The sequence below is a fragment of the Pelodiscus sinensis genome, chromosome 14, assembly GCF_049634645.1.
Source record: "Pelodiscus sinensis isolate JC-2024 chromosome 14, ASM4963464v1, whole genome shotgun sequence".
In the NCBI taxonomy this organism is placed as follows: Eukaryota; Metazoa; Chordata; order Testudines; family Trionychidae; genus Pelodiscus; species Pelodiscus sinensis.
This window is the reverse complement of record NC_134724.1, coordinates 3,500,022-3,522,629: the sequence shown is the minus strand read 5'-3', so window position 1 is coordinate 3,522,629 and position 22,608 is coordinate 3,500,022. Positions and strand designations below refer to the sequence as shown.

Here is a 22,608-nt window from a genome sequence, read left to right as displayed (position 1 = left end):
GGGTAAAAATCTCTTATCCCATCTCTCCAACCACGTCTCCCTTGTATCATCCCCCCATTATACCTTGATTGTAAGCTCTTTGAAGCGGGCACTGTTGTTTATTTGGTGCTTGCAGAGTGTCTAGCAGAATGGGTCTGAACTTGGTTGAGGACTTTCAGTACTACAGGTTGAACCCCTCTAGTCCAGGACTCTCTGGTCCGGCACCCTTGGGGGCACTCCGGGGCTGGAGCACACAGGGAGGAAAAACCATGGCAGCAGGGCCATGATGTTGCCAGACCAGAGAGCCCCAGTGGCTGGGAGGGGCCATTGGCCAGGCAAGGAGCTTGGCAGGGGGCTGGCCAGGAGCACAGGCCAGCAGCCAGGAGGAGGGGCTTGGCTGAGGAGCAGGCAGCAGAAGCCCAGTGAGAGGGGAGCCGAGCCGGACCAATAGCTGAGAGCATAACCCAGAATCCCTCCTAGGAGTGGAGTTTAGAGGCTGGCAGCAGAGGGGCTGGCATTGACTTCCATTAGTCCCACAAACTCCCTGGTTTGGAACCAGCCAGCTCCCAAGGGTGCCAGACCAGGGAGGTCCAACCTCTATTGCAATAGAAATGTTAACTAATAATAATCAAGTAATTGTGACCAATTAAAAAATAATCCCAGATTCTTTGTCCAGCATAATGCTTCCTTTGTGCGTCTTTCAGACCAATTCCATAGCTTTCCCCTTAACGGTCCCCACCAGCCAGCCAGCCACAGCTCAGAACCGTGTTGAGATGACCCTGGGTTATCACAATAACTGCCACTAGATGGCAACCCGACAAGAGACACTATTGCAGCCCTTGCCACGCAACTCAATTCCATTGTGAATTTTGAAGTAATAAAAAGAGCTCTCTTCTCAAAGCCCAAGTTGCATTAATATTTTACTAATTGACGTTTTTACAGTGTCATCCAACCACTTCTTTAAAAATAGCAGGTGTGCTCTTTACAATAATGTAGACATCAATACTCGATGCAGATAAAACAATTAAACTGGGAAAGAAAAGCTCTAATTTAGTAACTGTTTAAGAATTTATGTTTTCCTTCCTTTCTGAAGTTTGCTTTAAAGCTGATGCGTTTTTATGGCAGCTGTAAAGAATTACACTATAATTGGGACTTTATTCACTTGAGATGGCTTTATCAGGCGGTGCAGCCCATTTAAAGGAAGGCACCTCCATGCGGCGTACGGCAGAGTTTGTAAGTGATGCCTGATTCCATATCCATAACATGTTCTTGGCCAAGCAGTCGGTACGGCCGATGATTCTTTTCATTGGCCGTTGTCTAAAGACTGAGAATTATGAAAAATCCGAGTTCTTCGTGTGTCCGTTCTTGCTCATGTCCATTCTGCATTGGGCATGTATGCTCACCACATGTACTGGAGCCGGAAGTTTTTCCCTCAGCAGTATCTGTAGGTCACTATGGCAACCCCTGGAATGGTGCCTCATGCTCCCCCACCCTCAGTTCCTTCTTGCCACCAAGGATGGTGCTGGAAGGTTCCGCTGCCTTGTGGTAACGTTGTTAGAGTCGTTTTGCCTAGCGGCCATTTTTCCTGTTAAAAAAGTGATATAGTTCATTGTTATTGGTTATCCCTTAGTGGTTTAGTCAGAGCTAGTTAGTAGTTAGTTAGTAGTTGGCCCTGAATGGGACTTTGCCGCTGGATGGGACATGCCTTGATCCCCAGGCTTTAAGCCATGTGACCGCTCTCGGCATCCTGTGCCCATCAGCAATCCTCACACCAGCAGCCTGCATTGTCTGGGAGAAGGACACATTAGCAACAGGTTTTATATTTGCAAATTGTTTAAACCCAGCAGCAAAAGGGAGAGAGACATTCGCCACCAGACTCTCCCGATGGACTCAGCATTAACTCTGGCACCGGAGCAAAGATCCGATTCAGCCCTCAGCACCGTGGCACCCTTACAGAGTACCCCTCCGATGCTGGCCCCCCTCTCTGGCTCCCTACAACAGGAGTAAAAAGCGTGTGAAGGGAAGATCTCCCACCTCCCATAAGGGAAAGGGATGGGCTCAAGGAGAAGTCCCGGCCCATGTTGGGTGGCTCGAGTTCTTCGTCAGGGAGTGGGGCCCCACATCTGGTCCCGCAAGACGATGCGAAAGCTCCTCAAGAACTGTTAGAGAGAGTGACATCAAACCTTAGGCTTCGAGTGGAGGAATTGGAGCACTCGTGGACTCTTTTCAACATCCTCTGCTCTGGCCAGGGTGACACTGCACCTGCAGGAGGAGGTTTCAAAGGTTATAACTGCCTCATGGCAGGCGCCCTCCTCCCAGTATCTAGACGAGGGCCAAACAAAAGTGTTTCATTCGTGCTAGAGATTATGGATCATAGAGCTGGAAGAGACCTCAGAAGGGCATCAAGTCCAGCCCCCTGCTCTAGACAGGTCCAATCCCAACTAAATCAACTCGGCCAGGGCTTTGTCAAGCCGAGACTTAAACATCTCTAGGGATGGAGACTCCACCACTTACCTAGGTAACCCATCCCAGTGCTTCACCACCCTCCTAGTGAAATAGTTTTTCCTAATATCCAACCTGGACCTCTCCCACCACAACTTGAGACCATTGCTCCTTGTTCTGCCATCTGTCACCACTCAGAACAGCCTCTCTCCATCCTCTTTGGAAGCTCCCTTCAGGATACCTCTGCACCCACCTGGCTCCATGTTCCCAGATTGTGGACGCTGTCAGCCACCAAGAGAGACACAGGCAGCTTGGGTAACCCCCCAGAAACACAGATTCCAAGAGATTGGGTGCGTTTGGGTAGAAAGTTTATTCGTCATCCAGTGTACAACTACAGTCTCAAGGCTAGAGCTAAATTTGAGGGTCGCTCTCTGAGAGCTCTAGGAGAGAGTGCTGAGGCAGCCTGGAAGAGGAAACGCAGCTTTGGATGTGCCCGTACAGCCTGAGCTATCTCCATGCGTTGGGATTCCCGGCTGCTCCTCTTTGGCCTGTCCTTGGAAGCTCAGCAGCCCGTGCAGGCTCTTTCAACGGGCAGGCCCTGTTGTGGAGCAAATGGACAGGAAGCTCCACAGCTTGAAGAACTACTGAACATAAGCACAGCCAGGCTGGGTCAGACCAAAGGTCCATCCAGCCCAGTGTCCTGTCTGCCAAGAGTGGCCAATGCCAGGTGCCCCAGAGGGAGTGAACAGTACAGGGAATCCTCACGTGATCCCTCCCGTCATCCATTTCCAGACAAACAGAGGCTGGGGACACCATCCCTACCCATCCTGGCTAATAGCCATCGATGGACCGATCCTCCGTGAATCTATCTAGCTCTTTCTTGAACCTTTCTTTCTTTCCTGCACGGCCCTAAAGACTTTAGGGCTGTATGTCCCTGCCCCACCCCATAAGCAGTTTAAACCCCTGTGGTTGCAGGGTCAGGGGAGGGGTCAGGATTTACTGCCTCACAGATTTCTGGCCCCGTTGGTGTTGAGAACCAGAAGGCTGCTTGTGTGTGTGCTCAGTGATGTGGGCCGTGTTGACTTGTGCACTTTAGTCTCCACAGCAGACCTGAGAGAGCCCCCAAAGACCACAAATCAGATAAGGATCAAAGATGCCCGGCCAGGGTTATTGTTAAGGGATATACAGTCGTAGCTGTCAGTAGACTACCGAATCACTACACCTATGCAATTCGTAACCATGGAATGATTCAACCAGTGGAGGTCCCACTGCCCCCTAGGTCATCCAAAAACCGTCCCTCCAAGACACCATATATAAAATGGTATATACAGGTAGAAACAAGATTCACCTCACTGCTGACTATCAGGTTGCCACCCTCTGATGCTTCTTAGATACCACCCATTGCCCTGCACCTCATGATCTGATTAGATCCTCTCTATCCATCACACTGTCATTTTAGACCCTTTCCTGAACTTGGGTCTGTATCTTTGGGGAGTGGATACCAAGGTCTTTTTTAAGGAACTGCTGGTACCATGTGCTTTCCACTTGTGACCAGTCCCAATTACAGTTTTGCAGTTAGTAACTAGCACCAGTTACTGTTCTACAGCTGGGCCTGTTACCAGTTAGGGTGTGTCTAGACTACTTAGTTTTGTCGACAAAAGTGGACTTTTGTCGACAAAACTATACCAGCGTCTACACTACCGCTGAGTTCTGTCGACATAATGTCGACAGAACTCAGCAGTTTTGTCGACGCTGGTATACCTCATTTTACGAGGCATAACACCTTCTGTTGACAGAACTCTGTCGACAGAAGGTGTTATTGCCTGTAACATTGCGTCCAGACTACAGAGTTCTGTCGACAAAGCAACTTGCTTTGTCGACAGAACTCAATGTGTCTGGATGCTCTTTGTCGACGGAAGTTTTGTCGACAGTATCTGTCGACAAAACTTCCGTCGACAAAACGCGGTAGTCTAGACGTACCCTAAGTGTTTAACCTCTCAGCCCTGTTTGTGCCAAGTTCTATGAGCATGGGCCTGCCTCTTGCTCACAGCTTGGCTTTGCTTTATATTAGCCATATTTTATCTGTTGTTAGCTAGGCCTCAGGCCTCAGACCAGAGCTGTGCTACATGGGCTTTTGTTTTAGGCCTTCGTCTTACTACAGGGAGCCCACTAACACAAGAGCTCTCTTCTAAGAAGAGCAACGCCCAAGCCTCCCTCCCCTACCATCCTCCATCCAAGTGCACCTTGCAGTTATCTCCTTTTTCCACCAGCCAATCCAGGGCAATATGGTCGTCACTCATGCCATGATGGTCAGGTTCCTGAGGTGGCTCAAGAGACTCTACCACAGATACAGGACCCCGTCCCAAAGTGGGACCTTAACCTGGATCTCTCCAGGCTCACTGGCCTGCCCTTCATACTTGCTTCCTTTCCTACATGTCTTGGAAGGCTGCTTTCCTGGTGGCGGAGATGTCAGCAAGACAGGTATCAACGATGAAGGCCTTAACTTTTGATCCACCCTACACAATTTTTTCCAAAGACAAGGTCCAACTCCATCTCCACCCAGTGTTTTTGCCAAGGAGATATCCTCCTTCTACGTAAACTAGGACCTATTCCTGTCTGTGTTCTGGTCCAAGCCAGATATTATGGCGGAGGAGAGGTGTTTGCACACCTAGGCCATCAGGAGGACGTGGGCGTTCTACTTAGAGTGCACCTCGCTCTTCCATAAGTCCTCACAGCTCTTTGTTTCCACAGCTGATAGGATGAAGGGCTTTCTGTTGACATCACAAAGAATCTCTAAATGGATCATATGGATATGGACCTGCTAGGAATTGGCAAAGGTCTCGGCGCCAGCACCGCTGATTGTCAGGGCCCATTCAACCAGAGCTCAGGCATCATGGCGGCCTTCCTGACCCACATACAAGCCTAGGACATCTGTAGAGCTGTGACATGGTCTTCAGTCCACATGTTCATGTCTCACTACATCATCCTTCCACAGGCTAGAGAGGACTCTGGGTTTGGCAGAGCTGTGCTACAGACTACACAGCTGTGACCTTCTACTCACCTCTCCTGGTGCCACTTGGAGTCATCTACTGTGGAATTCACATGAGCAATTGCTCAAAGAAGAAAAGACAGTGACCCGTTCTGTAACTGGCGTTCTTCTAGACATGTTGCTCATGTCCATTCCACAGCCCGCCCTCCTTCCTCGCTGTTGGAATTCTGGCAAGAAGGAATGAGTTTGGGGGGAGTGCACGGCTCCCCTTACACAGTGCCACGGAGGTGCTATTCCAGAGGTCACCAGAGCCCCTACGGATACTGCTGAGGGAAAAACTTCCAGCTCTGGTGCATGTAGCAATTACATGAAATGTCAAGTTCTTGGTACTGCAGGGTCCTCCGCTCCATTTACGATGTCATGTATCCGCTGCCACACAATTAGGACAATGAGAACAGACTTAAAAACATTAAATGTTCATTACGTTCCCGGTTGTGTCACTTTTTTGGTTTTACTGGTACATGACCTCTAGGGCAAGCCATTTTTGTAACAGCGGCTGACTGGCTGGAGCAGGCAACTCGCTTTGTTATTAATTGCTAGTAAATGCCTGGCCTGAACAGTCACTATTACTTTTCTAATCCTTGCAAATATAGAGCTATAATGGGAAAAGGGGAAGGCAGAGATTTCCAAAGCATTCTGGGGGATTTTGATACCCATCTTCCATTACAGTGTAAGGAAAACATGTAGTTGCATTGACTACATTGAAAATAATTACCCCTTTGTGCTGAAAAATTGAGATGAGCAATCCATCCCCAGAGACGCAGTTCCATTTACAGTATTACAGATTGACCTTTGGGACCTGACTGATGCCAAAACAGAGAATTTGCCGGATCACGGGAGGTCGATATTGTCTAGCAGCATTACCAACACTTCCACTGCTGACTGGGCTCTGAGGGGTAAATTAGAGCTAAAGAACAGCCCAGAACACTGAGAGCCAGGACTGGGGGCTTCAAACAAACTTTAAGGGACCATGGGAACTTGGCCGCGCCCATGATAAGTGGCCCTCCAGCTCACTAACATCATGCCGGACCAGAGACGTTGCCGGACAAGAGAGGGCCGGATTAGAGAGGTTCGATCAGTAGTTTCTTCCTAGCCACTAACAACTAGTTCAGTAACCAGCAGAAAAACAAGACTCCATTCTGCACCAATCTTTAGTTTTATATTTGTGAGGGAGCTTTTAAATCATTCCGGTCTCTGACTTATTAAAATGATATAGCAAAAAAAATTGGCTACCCCACACGCCCTGCCCCACACAGCCTGAGCAACTCCAGTTACCAGTGGTATTTCTGGTGACAGCAAGTATCTTGATACCGAGATGCATTTGGCACTGTGTGTTCATTTTTTAAAATTATTAAAAGCTGTAGCTACAAGCCATCTTTAAAAAAAAATTAGATCATGTTCTTGCATTTCTCCTGTCTTACGTTGGGGCTCTGTAGACTGTGTCTTCAATGAAGAAGTATTCATTATCAACAGGTATAAACAAGGCTCACATTTCATCTTCCTCTGTCGCTTCTCACAATGAAGGACTTCTTCCAGACTTTATTGGGGTCTCCACTGTCTGTCCCTCCGCGGTAAAGGAAGACCCTCTCAGTAGATGAGAGGAATGTGTTTTCATGCAACTTGATTAGTTTAAAACTTGTTTATGTAGACTCTGCAGTAGTAATTGGCCTTCCAGGGCCTGAACCCGAGCTTCTGCATACATCCAGGGATGTTGGATCTCAGCCATGTAGCTCTGTTAATCAAACTCTGCAGCAGACCAACTTCACTTGTTTCACAGTTCTCACTCCCACAGCTTAGCAGGGAAGAGAAGCCTCACTTAGAAGCAGGAGCCATCTTGGAAGTGTGTTTATTTTCCCTGCTGAGCTGTGGCAGCAGGTGCTGTTGGAAACCAGCGGCATCCCAGGAGCTGTTCTTCAGGACTAGCTCTTTCCTTTAGTACCTCGTCTTTCTTTTTTACTCATTGATTTAGGGGGTTGGTTTTGCTTCATTCTGGTTCTTTTCCCCCTCTCCTCTCAGTTTGCTTTAGCTGCTTCTACCTTCAGGTCTGCTTGTACCACCTCGCGCTGAAACTTTCCTAAGCTAAGCAGGGTTTGGGCCTACTCAGTACATTAGTGGAACCTACAAGCAAATCTTGGGTGCATTGAGAAATGCTGGGACCATTCAGGAGCAGCCTCTGTTCTGCGGGGCGTGGCACTCGAGCATTGAGCTGGTGGAAGTGTAGTTTGTGCCAATAGCCTAATCCGGGGGAGGAGGGGGCAATAATTTTTGACCGGGGGCCACCAGACCACCCTGGACGGGATGGGGCCCAGACACTTCCCTACCCTCAGACCCTGGGGGTGCAGGAGCACGCAAAGTCTTTGCCCCCCCACAGAGAGAACCTGTTCTGAACAGCTGGCAGTTCCCTCTAGGTACTCCTCCTATCCTGCGAGGGGCACGAGACTTTGCGGGTGTTGCCCCCAGGTCAGTCAAGGCTGGGGGGGGGGGGTGAAGCGCATGAAGTCTCTTCCTCCGGATTGGCCTGGGGGCAGGGGAAGCGGCAGGGCCTCCGCGGGCCAGATCAAGTTGCATCTGGCCTGTCGAGGCCCTTTTGCCCACCCCTGGCCTAATCGCTGATGGTCCTTAAAGTTGCCATTACATTTGTGTTGGCTTACATTCCCCTTGCCTGGGCAAATTCCAGCTCAGCTGCTCACGTCCATCGACTGACCACTCCTTGCAGTCCTGCTTAGCTCAGGTGTTTGTCACTTTCCCGCCCAGGTGGTTACGTTATGCGCAGACCTGGCTGCTTTTTAGCAGAGGGCGAAGCTCTCGCTGGGTAGATCCGCTTGGGAAGAGAGGTGCTGGATATGTTCATAAGGGCTTGTTTTCCTTTCATGAACGCCGACAGACCTCTGTTGCTATGCTCTTCCCTCTGCGCTGGGCTTCATATGGCAGTTGACCGACAGCTGGCAGCAGCAGAAATGCCGCAGAATTGAATGGGGCGTCAGCACAGGGCCAGTGTGCATTCAGGCTGGCATCTTGGGAGAAGGAGGGCAAAGGCCATAGAAGAGGGAAACTCAATTGGACAACAGTCATCCCTAAAAATATTTATGTCCTAGATGTGGCAAGTGCATGCGGGGCACAGATACACCAGGAAACCCAGAGGGCAAGCAGCCCATAAATCCTTTCTTTCCTAGTTTCTTTGCTCTTGCTCAAAGGTTATATATTTTTATTATTTCAGGTTCTTCTCCCCTACTGCTGCTGCTGGCAGCTCCCGCCACATTGATTTAGCTCAGTGCTCTGCATACAAAAAAGCTCTTTCATTGCAGCGGAAACAGGTTTTCCTGGCATGCGCCTGAGGAGCCCTTTGGGGGAAATGAAAAGCCAACACCTCTAGAATCCTCTTGGACTAGAGTTCTTTAGGCTCAGATGTAAAAGATTCTGCTTCTTCTTATGATGATGGTTAGTCCTGGGTTGTTATGCCCAGGAGTCACCTGCTAACTGCAGTGGGGTAAAGCATGTGCTTAGAATAATGTCGACAGCGCTACCTGTTTCCGTTAGACTGGGGGGGGGAGTGTCTATATGTCACTGGTGAAAGGTGCCCGATGGATAGGTCGGCAAACGTGCGATAGGTCTTTCGAATCCAGCTCTTGATTTACTCCGTGAATTTTTACAGAACTTTTTCATAGGGTAAAATCAGCATGGGCTGATGCAGCAGAGAGTGTTGCCTGTAACGAACATGGAGGGACTTTAATGCCTCCAGCCTTCAGCCCGGTCCTGCCGGGTATGGAAGCTGTCCTGCCCAAAGGCCTTCTGTTGCTAGCATGCAGTCTTAGAGCCCTTCCCCTGAGCAGGGAGCCAAGCGGGTCTTCACTGAGGCTGCTGTACTGCCCCTTGGTCTCAGAGTGGTGGTTGGGAATGGGCCAGGCTGACCTTTTGGAGGGTCTATTAGAGCATGTGATGAAGCGGAGATTTTATTCGTTCGGTTCACTTTATGTGGCATGTGATTTCTACAGCCCTGTAATAATCCCAGGTGTGTGTGCCTCTGTTTCCCTGGGCACTGCATCAGTACCTAGATGGGGATGGGAATTTCGGCGTGATAGTCTACCTCATGAACACAATGGCTGATGCTTTCTGTAACCTGAGCCAGGTGTAACCAGGTGACACTTTTTGCCCAGGAAGCTGGACAAATGCTGGAGGCGGGGCTAGCTGCAGGGCTAGAGTGGGCTTCTGGGTGTGCGAGTGAGTCTCTCTGGCTTGGGGGTTCAGAGATGGGGGTCAGGGCTCTTGGCTCTGGCCCCTCTCTCCCCAAGATGAACCGCACTGACTGCTTCTGGTTTCTGTGCTGACAAATCAGTTCTACACTGTGTCCCTGTCGACTTATAAACCTTCTGTCCTACCTGCCGGCTGGGAGTCATCTGGCTGCGGATGGGGGTACAGGACCCAGAGACTCCCCACACCTCAGTGATACAGCATTACATGTGGTGCATCTAACTAAAATTCTGCCCCACCTGAATTGGAGGGGTCTGTGCTGTAGATGTAAACATAAAACAGAGTGGCCCACATGCAATTTACAATTAAACTTACAGGAAAGTAGCTGCTGATGCTGACAAACTTGAATGAGTGTGTTACTTGTTACCTAACGTATGGACCATCACCTTTTTATGTTGCCCATTTCATGTTTTAACAAATGTGTCCTCTACTAATGTCTGTTCTGAGAAGAGCAGCAAAAATGATGAAAGGTTCAGAAAACATGAGCGAAGAGGGAAGACTGAAAGAATTGGGCTTGTTTAGTTTGGAAAAGAGAAGACTGAGAGGGGCCATGGTAGCGGTTTTCAAGTGTCACAAGGGGGAGGGAGGACATTTTTTTCTCTTTGTTCTTTGAGGACAGGACAAGAAGCAATAGGCTTAAACTGCAGCAAGGGAGGTTTAGGTTGGACACTAAGAAAAACTTCCTGTCAGGGTGGTTAAACACTGGAATAAATTGCCTAGAGGGGTTTTGAAATCTCCATCACTGGAGATATTTAAGAGCAGTTTAGACAGACAGGAATGATCGAGATCAGTGATTCCCAACCTTTTTTATATCTCGGACCAGCAAATCCATTCACGAACTTTTGGTGGACAGGTAACATTTCATTTGCATATTCATTATGCAAATGAATATGCAAATGTGCAAATGAAATATTACCCATCCTCCAAAAGTCCCAGCCCCCAGAGGCCCCCCCGTGTCAGCCCTAAACTTCTTAGAGCCCCCTTCCCCTTCCAGAGCCCCCCCCCACACTAGCCGCACCCCTAGAGACCTCAGTGCCTGCTCTACCACCACCCCCACCCCTGTTCTGCCTCCCAGCCACCATCTGAGCTCTGCTGCCCGGATGACGGTTGCTCTAAGGCTGCCGTGCCAGGCTCCGTGCAGCCCTCCCACCACTCTGGCGTGTCTGGGAGGAAGCCCTGCCCCTGCCTGGCTCTGGTTGGCTGAGAGGTGGGGCAGGACACTCCTCTCCCAACAGCCGCAGTGGGAGGGGAGGTGCTGGGTGATGTATCCAGCTCTGGCCCCCAGAGCCGACACAGCTCAGCAGCCAGCGGTTCAGGGGTGTGTGGCCTGGTGGTTGGGAACCACTGATCTAGATGGTGTTTGGTCCTGCTGAGAGGGCAGGGGACTGGACTTGATGACCTCTTTGAGTTGGGATGTAAGCGACTAGTCAAGTAGTCGACAATCCGATAAGCCTAGGCTTATCGAGTAATCAAGTCACTATTCAACTAGTCACTTCTCCCCCCTTTTGCTGCCTCTATCAGAGAGAGGAAGCAAGGGGGAGAGAACAGGAGCCGGTGCTAGGGGGAGCCGACTCCCCCCAGCACTGTCTCCGCAGGGGGGCAGGGAAGGCAGAGGTGCAGCAGGGGCCTGGGCGTAAGCTGGGACTCAGCTGTTCCATCTCGAGCCTGGTTCTAGATGCTGGGCAGCTCTTACTATATTTAACAGGCAGAGCCACAGTGGAGTTAGCTCCAGGGGCTGGGAGCTAATCCTGCTGTGGCTCTGCAGTCCCCCCCTTTATCGACTAATCAAGTAGTCAATGGAAATTCCGTCGACTACTGGATTAGCTGATTAACGTCCTTACTCTTCAGGTCCTTTCCAGTTCTGGTGTTCTGTGATTCTAAGATTGCTGCATAACCTGGGCACTGGCAGCGCAAACTTTCCTTCCAGGCCCTGCCTTCAAGTCTGAACCCCAACTTGGAGGGACCACCTCTCGGGGCGAGGGATTCGTTGCCTCAGCTTTTGACATCTTTGCCTCCTTCCCTTATGTTGAGGCTTCAGGCAACGCTTTCACTTACTGTGGACGTGGCTTGTGGCTTTGCTGCTGTGGCACCAGAGACTGGATGGACATCACCTGCTCATTTCACATAAGACACTGAACACACATGAGATACTAAGGATTGTTGGTAACGGCCATTTTGGGACAGGATTTGAACCAGTGAAATAAATATTGTCCGTAATCCTTGCTCTTCTCTCTCAAGCCATCCAGTTTTCTCTCTCTTTCTGTAGAATACTAATATTAGATTCTAACCCTAATTCCCACACAATGAAAGATACACTTGCTATTATTGATTTATTACTAATACTTATGGAAATGCATGTCATATGACTGCATCATAAACTATTTGTGCTGTGAACAGATAACTCATTTGAAAGGTTATCTCGGGCTAACATCGTCTATCTATTGTGTTTTGAAAAGGTCTTTCTCCTCTATATAAGACTACGTTCTTAGGGAAAATTAAGCATTGTAATTGGTGAAAGTTCCCTCTATTGTTAAGCTAAGCCAGCCATCGGCAACTGATTTGCATTTTATTCCATGCAGCAGGAAATATTTAAGTTGACAAATAGCATATTTAATACAGCAACAGATACTTGGCAGTTAGTTATTAACAACTGGTACAGATGTGATTTATTTGCTGTTATGAAAAGGGCATTACTGTGTGAATGCAATGCAGAAATTAGCTCTAGTTTAGCAAGAGGCCGTGGCTGCCTGACCTCTTAATATCCTTCTAATGATGTCATTTACCACTCAAAGGCTTATTCCAGGCACTCGAGTCACTCCCTGCTAGACTGCTTAAAGGAGTCCACTCTGGGGCCGATATTTGATGCATTTTGAGGTATCTGAATGTAGGGGCAGGCACTGGATTTCGGTGCTAGTCTACACTAGAAATGCTGCAAGGGCGCAGCTGTACCGATGTAGCTGTGCCGCTGCAGTCCTGCTCGTGCCCAGCACTCCATGACAATGGGCGAGAGCTCTCCTGTCGGCATCATTTCTCCACTGTCCACCCCGGTGCATAGGTTGGTGTCATTCATGTCACTTGGGGAGTGGTTTTTCACAGGTGTAGCTTTTATCCTTTGCCCGGGTGCTCCCTTGGGCTCCAGCCCGCATTCTCCATGTCAGGTCTGAGGCTTCCAAGAGCTGCAGCTGGGACAAGAGGCCCAAATCTTCCTGAAAATAGTTACACTGTAGTTTCCTACCGAGAAAGTGTATTGCTGTTATTCTCAGCCCCGAAGGACTTCATCCATGCGCCACAGGAAACTTGTCCCTACCGTTAACGGGGGGCAGGAAGGAACGGTGCTTAGCCCACAAGCCGAGGACTTGGAAGACCTCAGGTCAGGTCCCCGCTGAGCCAGACGTCCTCCATGAACTGGAGTGTGTATCTCTGGGGCTTAGTTCGCCACCTGTAAAATGGGGGCGCCCCGCACTGCCCTCCCTTGCAGAGGTGCTGTGAGGATGAGCCCATGAAAGATTGTGAGTCACTCCAGTGCCATGACGAGGGGGTCTCACACTTGGGGTGCAGGCCGGTGAGAGGGCACAGCTGGTATTATTGCCCCGAGTGCCTCCACATGCGTCTGCCGGCATGCACCCTTCTGTGCTGCAACCAGCATACCTCTGGCTCCACCACTTTGCTTCCAGCGGCCAGCTGCTGGTTGTCCCAGACGCACTCTTGGCTCTAGCAGGCTTGGTTACTATTTGCAGGGCACCTGTCCCATACTTTCCCTCACCCGTCTGCTCTGCAAAGTCCAGGCCTTTCCTGTAATAGTTAGAGGAATAAGAAGATCCATTTGTTCCTTTAAAATAGGGATGTTAACGGTTAACCGGTTACCCAATAAGCATCACTCTTCATGGGTGATGCTTACCAGGGAGTGGTTAACTGGTACCCTGGGAGCAGCCCCCCGCCTGCCCACCAGGTTCCCATGTGGGGCTGAGAGCTGGCAGGCTGGAGCAGCCCCTGCCTATGGTGGGGGGTTGCTCCAGCCCAGCCTCAGCAGGTGGGGGAGGCCCTCTTCAGCTTCCCCACCCCCATTTAATCAGTTAATTGGTTAAACTTAATATTTAACTGGTTAACTACTTAAACTGGATATTACATCCCTACGTTAAAGGACAAATCCAACAGCTTGCCACATTAACTGGAGCTAACGTTCATTTTAATCAAACGCAGCACTCTTGGTTTAGACAGAGTAAAAGTAAAATAAGTTTATTAATGAAAGAAAATAGGACTTCACGTGAATTCAGGTACAAGTTAGAAATGCCGACAAGCAAATAAAAGTGAAAAAATCTTAGTGTAAAACTTAAGCTAGCAAGGGGGGGCCTTATTCAAGTTGTTGTTTTCCAAAAGGAAAAAAAAATCAACAGCACTTGGGGCTTCTGGAGGAGATCCTCACCACAATGGGGGATCACGCAGGGGGATTTTGCTACACACATTTCACCGTGATGTTCCTGACCAGTGAGTTAATAGTTCCACACTAACGTCGTTGACACTCGTAGGAATGTTGCATTATAAGTCCTCCATTCCCCCCTGCAAACGGAAGTCAGCCACAGGAAAAAAAAATTCCCCGCTTTCACTGTACGTCCACGTTTTTGGGAACGTATCTTGGACATATAGCGGGGATGCCCTGTAAACACGCAGCTTATTTCATATTCCTTGTAACTTGGACTTTTATAGATAGGCTTTGGCATCAAAAGCCAAAGTTTCAGGGAACCTACAGGTCTGTATCTTGTAAGACAGTGGCTTTAGCGATTCACATAAAGCTTGAGGCCGATGGACTTTGGCCCAGAAGAACTTGAGTAACCCCTAAGTGATGAGGAACTGGAAGTAGGCTATAGGGGGAATTTTGTGCACATGACGTCAGCTGACCACAGAACATGAGCTGACACCAACATCTGGAAGGTTCTGGCTGGAACATCTCACTACAGATGTGCTGTGGCAACACACGGATGTGTATGATAATGGGGTGAAATCATAAATATACTAACCTATAGGAAAAAGACACCTTAGCATTGGTACGGGGAGGAAGTACAAATAAGGAAGAAGGGAAAATCCCCTATTGAATATGCATTCGACATGGTAATGTCAGTTGTAACATATTATAAAAGTGGCATCCTTGGGCAGCAAGAGGAGAAATGTAGCCCTCGGGAGGGGCCAGGATGATGGCCACTGGTGAAGATGAGGAAGGGGATGGTGAGAATGAAGAGAATGACTGACATTTCAGGGTGTTGTGCAAGGGAGGGTGTAAGTGCGGCTGTTCAAATGTACTTATCTCGATCTACCTTCCTGAGTGAGTGTGGTAACTATCCTAAGCGTGTAAGTACATTATTTATTTGTAAATATAAGAGGCCCTACAGTGTGAGTGTTGCACCTGTGCACATTGCGGTCCCAGCCACAGAATAAGTGTAATTATAAATTAACTGGGTCTGATCTTGGACTAAGAACCTGCCACCCCTCAGAGTGATAAATGGGCATCTTTGGATCAGGCTACAATTGCTAAACACCATCACTAAACTCATGCAGTGACTAATGCATATTTTATATACAAATAACATTGCTCTGTATGCTACACTGTCCCTTTCACTCATAACGTCCCTTTGTTCTTCAGGCCCTCTTGGTTTATTTATTTGTTTGTACGTAGGTTGTTTTTAACTGTGGAAAGTCTTGCAGGGAGAAAATCCCAGTTTACATTTTGAGTTTTGTTTATGAGTTGCTCCGTCACATAAGCTCGTCTAAATGTCTGTCCTTAATTCCTGCTAAAACCTTTGCAGGGAGCTTGCTATTTTCTTTTTAGTCTGTTACTGAGCCTTTTGCTATTCTAGTGGGCAGCTTTCTAAAATCATGTCACAGTTTGAATTGTTCCAGTTTGGGAATGGTTTCGTTATCTTAGTCAAGTAAGTGACGTTCCAACCTTCACAAACCTGTGGAATCCAAGCTTCATGAAATAAACTTGATGAATTTCACTTTTTTGTTTTGTTTTTCTGTTTTGATAGGTATGGGTAACAGACCTGGATCTTTGTTATAGTGACCAGCTGGCCTTCACTCAGCTCTTGCTGTACGTGACAAATGGCAAGCTGGATGGCTGCTCTAGCCGCTTTGAAGTGCCACTTACTTGGAAGAAAATGAAAAGTCAAAGTGTTCAGAGTGAGGAGGCAGAAACGGTAAGTAATGCTTCATTGACAACAAGGTGAAGTCACTTCAGGTACAAAAGGCTGTTCAGCATCTTCTCATCCAGAAACACTAGTTAATTTGTGGGTCCCAAGGTCTGGGATTTCCATCAACATAACCTGCAGCTTTTCCAGAGTCACTCAGTACCAGCAGGTTAATAACAGAGCAGCTACTTCTTTTGCATTTCAGAAAGGCTAAAAAAACATGTGTTGTCATCACATGAGAACTTACAAGTGCTCGGGGGAACGCTAATTGGCCACATTTTGCACCCATCAATATTGGTTCTATTTGTGGCATTAACTTAATGATGACTATTAGGGAATCTCATGCCATTTAATTCTTAAACTTCGTGAGACAAGATAACCAAACAGGTGGTAGAAGAGGTAGGGTAGGGAGAGCAAAACAGTGTCAGAATAGCTAAAAGGAGAAAGGGTTGTCATGGTTCTGTGGCTGAGGTTGGAGACTAAAAGTCAAAATACCTGTGTCCTACTTGCAGCTATGCGACGTCCCATGTTAACTTCGGGAAGATACTTAACAATAACATCTCTGTAAATTAAGCTTCCTCCGTCTGCAGGATAGTGCTAATAATACTGCCCTGCCCCACAGGAATGTTGTGAAGCTAAATAGGTTATGACTCATCAAATGCTTTGAGATCCTCATATGGATGGAGCTATTTGCGTGCAAACTAGGGTTATTGGTTCTTGAATTTTTAAAATTTGAGGTCAGGCTTGAGATTGTCCTTATGAGGACATCCATCCCCAGCAGAAGGACAGAGAAGGAGAAAGCCTCTGGAAAAATCAGGATGAGTCCAGAGGCGGTGCTAGGAGAACAATTGCATAACTGCAGTATTTTGATATTTTATTAGAAGATTCACAAACCACTTTTTCAGTCTATAAAGAAGAGATATTGTACTGTTCTAAAACGTGTCAGAGTTATAATTTAGAGGTTAATGAGATCCTGATTTATTGTTTTTTGTCAAGCAACCACTTTAAGTTAAGGAGTGAATTAGTCCCAACTGAACATGTTCTAAAAATGAAAAGTAATCAAGTAGCAACTTTTTGAATTAAAATTCCATGAGGATTAACATAAACTCACCCTAGCCTTAATTTTTTCCTCTTCTTTATTTCTTCGGCTCTTCCTTAAAATTTAATAAGAAGAAAGTACTATCTTTGAAGCTCTTTGTAAAAAAAAGAAAAAAGAGAGAGAGAGAGAGAGAGCAAGAGAGCGAGAGAAATGTTTTTACAGCACATGATCTGTAATGAATGATTAAGTAAAACACTTTGTGTAAAATTATGATGTTAATAATGAATCTGTCCCCTTTATGCATTATATATTCCCAGTGCTGCTAGGGTTGGTATTGATAAAATGGAGCAACAACTGAGTTTGTGTGACAATTTTATTTTTAGAAATCCTTCTTTGAAAGAACAAATTTCCTAGATGCTGCTGCTCCTGTAATTATGTAGAAAACCAATCACTCATTATAGTTAGGATACATTATCTTCTAGACAGATGAGGCTAAATAAGCAACACATTAATAATTCATACTGCAGTTCATTATGCATGTGTATGCATGCTTTGTAGCTGAAATAAACACCTCGTCAACCTGATGCCAACCGTTAAACAATAGTTCTGTGTTATTGCAGCCACATTCAAGTTTACGCTTGTTAAGCTGCTACTTGGATTATTTTATCAAGCATTCATTTATTTGTGGTCCCCTACTGCACAGAACAGATTTTGGAAGCTCCTTTTTTAAGTTAATGACTTGAGCAATGGGTGTTATTAATTCTCCGAATATTATCAACATGATTAATTTTCAGGCAGAGATGTATTATATAATGATTGCAATTCTGTCCACTTAAATGCATCAGTGTCAAAACAAATATCATGGTGGGGGAAATACTGTGCATTGCATGCTTCAAGATGTAGCATCCCCGGTCTAAGAACAAGGAACCCAGTTGTACAAACGCCACCAGCCTCGAGCCCCAGTTCAGGAAAGTAGCTGCAGCCAGGACAGGACTTATACTATATGGAGATATACGTATATCAAGGTGGAAGGGACCTTGAGAGGTCATGGAGTCCAGTCCCCTGCCCTCACAGCAGGACCAAGCCCCATCCCTAATAGATTTGCCCCAGATCCCTAAATGGCCCCCTCAAGGACTGAGCTCACAAGCCTGGGTTTAGCAGGCCAGTGCTCAAACCACTGAGCTATCCCTGCCCCCCAAGCATGTGCTCAAATGTGTTGCTGAATCTCAGCCCTAGAACTACCTCCCTGGATGTGAAGAGCTACTGGTGTAGTGTAAGCACAATCCTTTCTAGTAAGCCTGGCAGGACTGGGCCTGTTTAGGTGCCTAACTTCTGCTTAGTGCATTGGAAATTGGACACTTAAATACCTTTGAGGATCTGGACCGTGCTCACTTTAAACTGCCCAGGAAAAATGCTAGTCATGACAAATGGTATTTAAGATTTTCTGTATTTAGCACCTACAGTGACCCGGTGCTGCTCGGCTCCTTAGCTGTGATAAGTATTTTTTTTCCCTAAAATAAAAGAACAAATGTTATGCTTTATTTAAATTATGATGATTGTATGGGACAGAGGGTTGAGTGGTGTATGTGCGGGGGGAGCAGGAGTCAGGACAATTGTTGGGGGCTCAGGGCAAGGAGTGGGGGGTGCGGGAGTCAGGGCAGGTGGTGGTAGGTGTGGGAGATATCAGGGGAGGGGCTGGGGTGAAGAAGTCAAGGCAGAGCGTGGGAGGGCAGGAGTTAGAGCAGGGGTCTAGAAGATGTGGAGGGGCTCAGGGCAGAGAGGTGGGTTTGAGGGAGGCTTAGGGCATTGAATGGTCCGTGCAGGAGTCAGGGCAGGAGGTTGGTTGGAGGGCAGGGGGCAGGACCTCAGGGCAGGGGTTTGGTTGTGTGGGGGGCTGTGGCCTGAGGATGGGGGTGCAGGAGGGAGGGCAGGATCTGGGAGGGTTGGGGGTTGAGGACAGAAGGTGGAACATGCAGGGTGGGGGCAGATGGGAGGAGGAGGAGGATGCATGGCTGGGTATGTGATAGGGCTTAGGGTAAGGGTGGGGGCAGCTGGGAGGGGGCTAGGAGATATGGGGGGCTTACTGGGGCCTCCTACAGTGACAATGGTGTTGCTGGTCTGAGGGTGAAAGGCAGGGCTCAGCCCCACCATCCCCTCCGGGGCCTTGCATCCCCTCCATGGGCAGTGGGGGGTGGCTGTGGGTTCTGGCTCCAGCATCTTCTCCTAGGTGGGGAGATGGGCTCACAATTCCGGGCCCTGGGCTCTTCTTTGGTGGGGGGTGGGACAGGCCGGGGCTCCTCCCCCCCCCCAGACTAGGGTTCCCAGCTCCCCCAGTGTCTGCTGAGGGAATTGCGGGGGAGGGCTAAGCTGCAGTTCCCAGCTCTGGCCCATGCTCCGGGTGTGGGGAGCCAAGATGAGCCGTGGTTCCCAGCCCTGGCCTATGTTCCGGAGGGAGGGGCTCAGGTTGGGCCACGGCACCCAGACACCCCCCACCTGTCCACTCCAGCCTGAGGGGGGGGGGCGTGACCAGGCCACCTTTCCTGACCTTGGCTTCATTCAGGGTGTGGGGCTGGGCCCAGGGCTGGGCTGCACTCTCCAGCATGAGCTAGTGGGCTGAGGCCAGGGCCCAGGCTGGGGTTGGGACCACGGCTGGGTCATGTTCCCCAGCTCTAGCATGAGTTAGGGGGCTGGGGCTGGGCCACAAAGCCCTCAAATTGCTTCATAAACTAGATCCTCCAACGTCCACTGACTTGAGTGGTGTAAATCGACTTTACTAGGGCGATGTTGATTTGCATTAGATGAGGATTTATCCCACTGAGTTGAGTGTCTTGCAGGATCGTGTCCTAAAGACCTGATTTCAGTTATGCGAAAGCCCCTTTGTATTGCTCTGGCTAGTGATGCAGGATGGCCACAGTGCAAATGGGAATCCCTCTTCAAAGCAGCATAAACCTTGAAGAGCTTTTGGTCATAAACAAGATTTGGCTCGCAGCATTACTAAAACCCCCAACTCCAAGCAGAGCTATCCGAGGGATGCTTTGCCATCCACCGCAAACTGATCCCACAGAGCTCATCCACAGCTGTTTTAATGAGGAGATAGATGTGCCCATCTCAGGGCCTAATTTCCCCGGGGCTGCTGTAATTTTCATACTAAGACACACTTAAGAGGAGACGTGCCGTGCTATAACATGTTCTGCAATGACCAGAGTTCATAGAGCATTTCAATCGCCTACATGCCGATAGCTCTGGCTTCTGCTTTTTTTTATGTGAGAAACCATAATATGGCAGATATGATACTGACAGATTGGACAGTGCCCTATCTGAACCACATGTTGACTGATTTACTACTCCTTTGATGATTGTTGCTGGAGGTACTGAAGAACCATGCCATCTGATTTAAGAGAGGTTGGTCATGTCCTGCTTTAGGATCCTATTACTCAAAGAATAAACATATATTGATTGCAAGACCCTTAACTGTTTGTTCCTAAGTTTCAGTGAGTCAAAAAGAAATAAGGAGCAGAAACTGGCATTTGCTTGGTAATATCAAGACATCTTTCACCCAAATGGTGCTCAGAACTTAGGCATTCGTCTTCTTTGTTTTGTTGTTTTATGGTGTCCAGATTCCTCAGAACTGTCCTTTAGGCGTCAACTCATTGCCAGAAAAGAAGGATCTCTCATAGGATTTGTGCTGTCTCATTGGCAAAACTTTTCAGATTTATAATACTCTCTAATAACAAAAACCATACTGCATTTTATGTAGTGCAATATAAATACTTGAGGCCACACTTAAAAATGGCCTCTACATTTTCAAACCCAAACTCTTAACAAATGCAGATTGGGGGTGAGGTATCAAGTTATGAGATTTACATAAAGAGAGAGCCACTGTGCATGCAAATGGAGTGGCTGTATGTGCAGACCTGGAAAGAGGCCAGCTGTAAATTTGGCTCTGGGGAATCTATATGCCACTCTCTGATCATAGCTCAAGAAACTCCATTGACTGTTGCACTGGAATTTCCATTAGTCTCAATAGCAGATGAGCATATAACTTGAAAACAGTATAGGTATCCACACAGTGTGGAGTTTCTGCTCTCAGCTAGAGCAGTGCAAATCTGGAGTGGTTTTCTCTTGTCAAAATCTGCTTCCGTCATCAGTGAAGTAATTAAAACCTCTACAGATGCTTCACAAAGAGCATCTCAGGGGAGTCATTCCAGCTTTACACCAATATAGATGAGAGCAGAATCTGACCTATAGACAACTACACTGCTTCACAATTATATGTTCAAGTGACATTGATAAGAAGGAGAAAAACACTGCAAATAGGAATGGAGTTACTCCAGATTTACCCCCAATGCAGCTAACAGCGAAAGTCCTTTACATTTAAATAATAAATTGAAGGTGCTTGATAGGAAATGAACAATCACATACTGTTGTTGCTTTTTCCAGCTTTCTCCAGTAAGCAGCCGCTACGCAGTAATGAGCAGTCAGCTGAGGCACTCCAATCTTTCAGTAATTTACTATAGTGTTCTCCTCCAGATATGTAAGGCTCATGGCATTGGATTTGATGTCCAGGTAGGAAAGAAGAAAAAATGTATATAGAAAAGTGTAATAGTCACTCTGCCTAACTTCTGTCTGAAAACTGTAAACCCTCTGAAATCACATAGCATCATGCCATGTGCGTTAGTTCTGTTCTGTGGACAAAATGCATGATGAAATTGTCCTAATTGCTTGTTTGTGCCAAGGGTGGATCTGCTAATACTTGAATACATAACGTGTTTTAACAGATACACTGAGACTAATGTGTGAAAGCAAAATTAGAAAGGATTCTTTAGCAGGCCCCTGGTTCAGCAACAGGTTTCCTGTTTGTTTCCTTTAAATTAAGTTTATTTAGTTGACTCCTTCATGGGCAACTGTCCCGAGAATCGGTGTGAGTAGGCTTAAAAGTGGAGGTTGTGCTATGAAAGGTGAACAGGAGATTGAGAGCCATCAGGTGGTAACAGAGAACAGAAGGGTGAATGGAGGAGGCAAAGAAACAGATTTCACTGGAGAAGGAAGAGGTAGAGGATTGTGAATGAGCAAGAGAAGAGAGCAATGAGAAAGTAATAGAGGAATGTGGGGGAAAAAAGGGTAGGAGATGATATGTAAAGAGGGCAGAAGTCTTCCACATAGTGACTCAGCAAAGACTTCACACTCCCCTACTCACTTTTCATAACCGGAGATATTTCTCACATTTCCAAATGATATATCAGGTGCTTAGCACCTCTGAAAATCCAACCCTGTAAATTTTGCCACCAATTCCACTGAAACAAGGATCTGGCTCATAATGAATTGGAACATATGAGAACTAAAAAACTTTCAATTTCTCTCAGTCTAACAGAATGCAATACTCTTCAATACTCTTATGGTCCTTTTTTATCTTCATGAATTAAAGTGTGCAGAAATAATTTTTTAAAAGATTCGTTACTATCCACCATTGTAGAAGGCACAAAATATTTGTTTCTGAATAGACTCTGAAGTGTGTATAGTTAGATTTACATAAAATTATTATATTGTATTCTCCAGTACAAATGACTGAAGATACATAGCTTCATAATCCATTACATATACTTTAAAACTGTCTTTTATTTGAAAACATAATTTTGTACAATACATTTTAGCATCTCTTACTGTAAATATCA

The 22,608-nt window shown here is 47.3% G+C and overlaps 1 protein-coding gene and 1 long non-coding RNA gene across 6 annotated transcripts in view; one reads left to right on the top strand and one right to left on the bottom strand.

Moving 5' to 3' along the window:
• IQCH (IQ motif containing H) overlaps positions 1–22,608 on the top strand; it is a 133,054-nt gene that overhangs the window by 102,504 nt on the left and 7,942 nt on the right. For 4 of the 5 annotated variants that reach the window (XM_075896865.1, XM_075896862.1, XM_075896864.1 and 1 more), the window contains 2 exons: positions 15,739–15,906; positions 21,377–21,502. In XM_075896865.1, coding sequence (XP_075752980.1) covers positions 15,739–15,906; positions 21,377–21,502 — 294 coding nt within the window. The remainder of the gene's footprint in view (positions 1–15,738; positions 15,907–21,376; positions 21,503–22,608) is intronic. The other variant, XM_075896863.1, reaches the window with a different exon arrangement.
• On the bottom strand, positions 1,113–21,483 carry LOC142818286 (uncharacterized). Its single transcript, XR_012895687.1, has 3 exons — positions 21,359–21,483; positions 2,163–2,241; positions 1,113–1,564 (listed from the first exon to the last, which is right to left on the bottom strand). It is a non-coding gene; the product is annotated as an uncharacterized LOC142818286 (long non-coding RNA).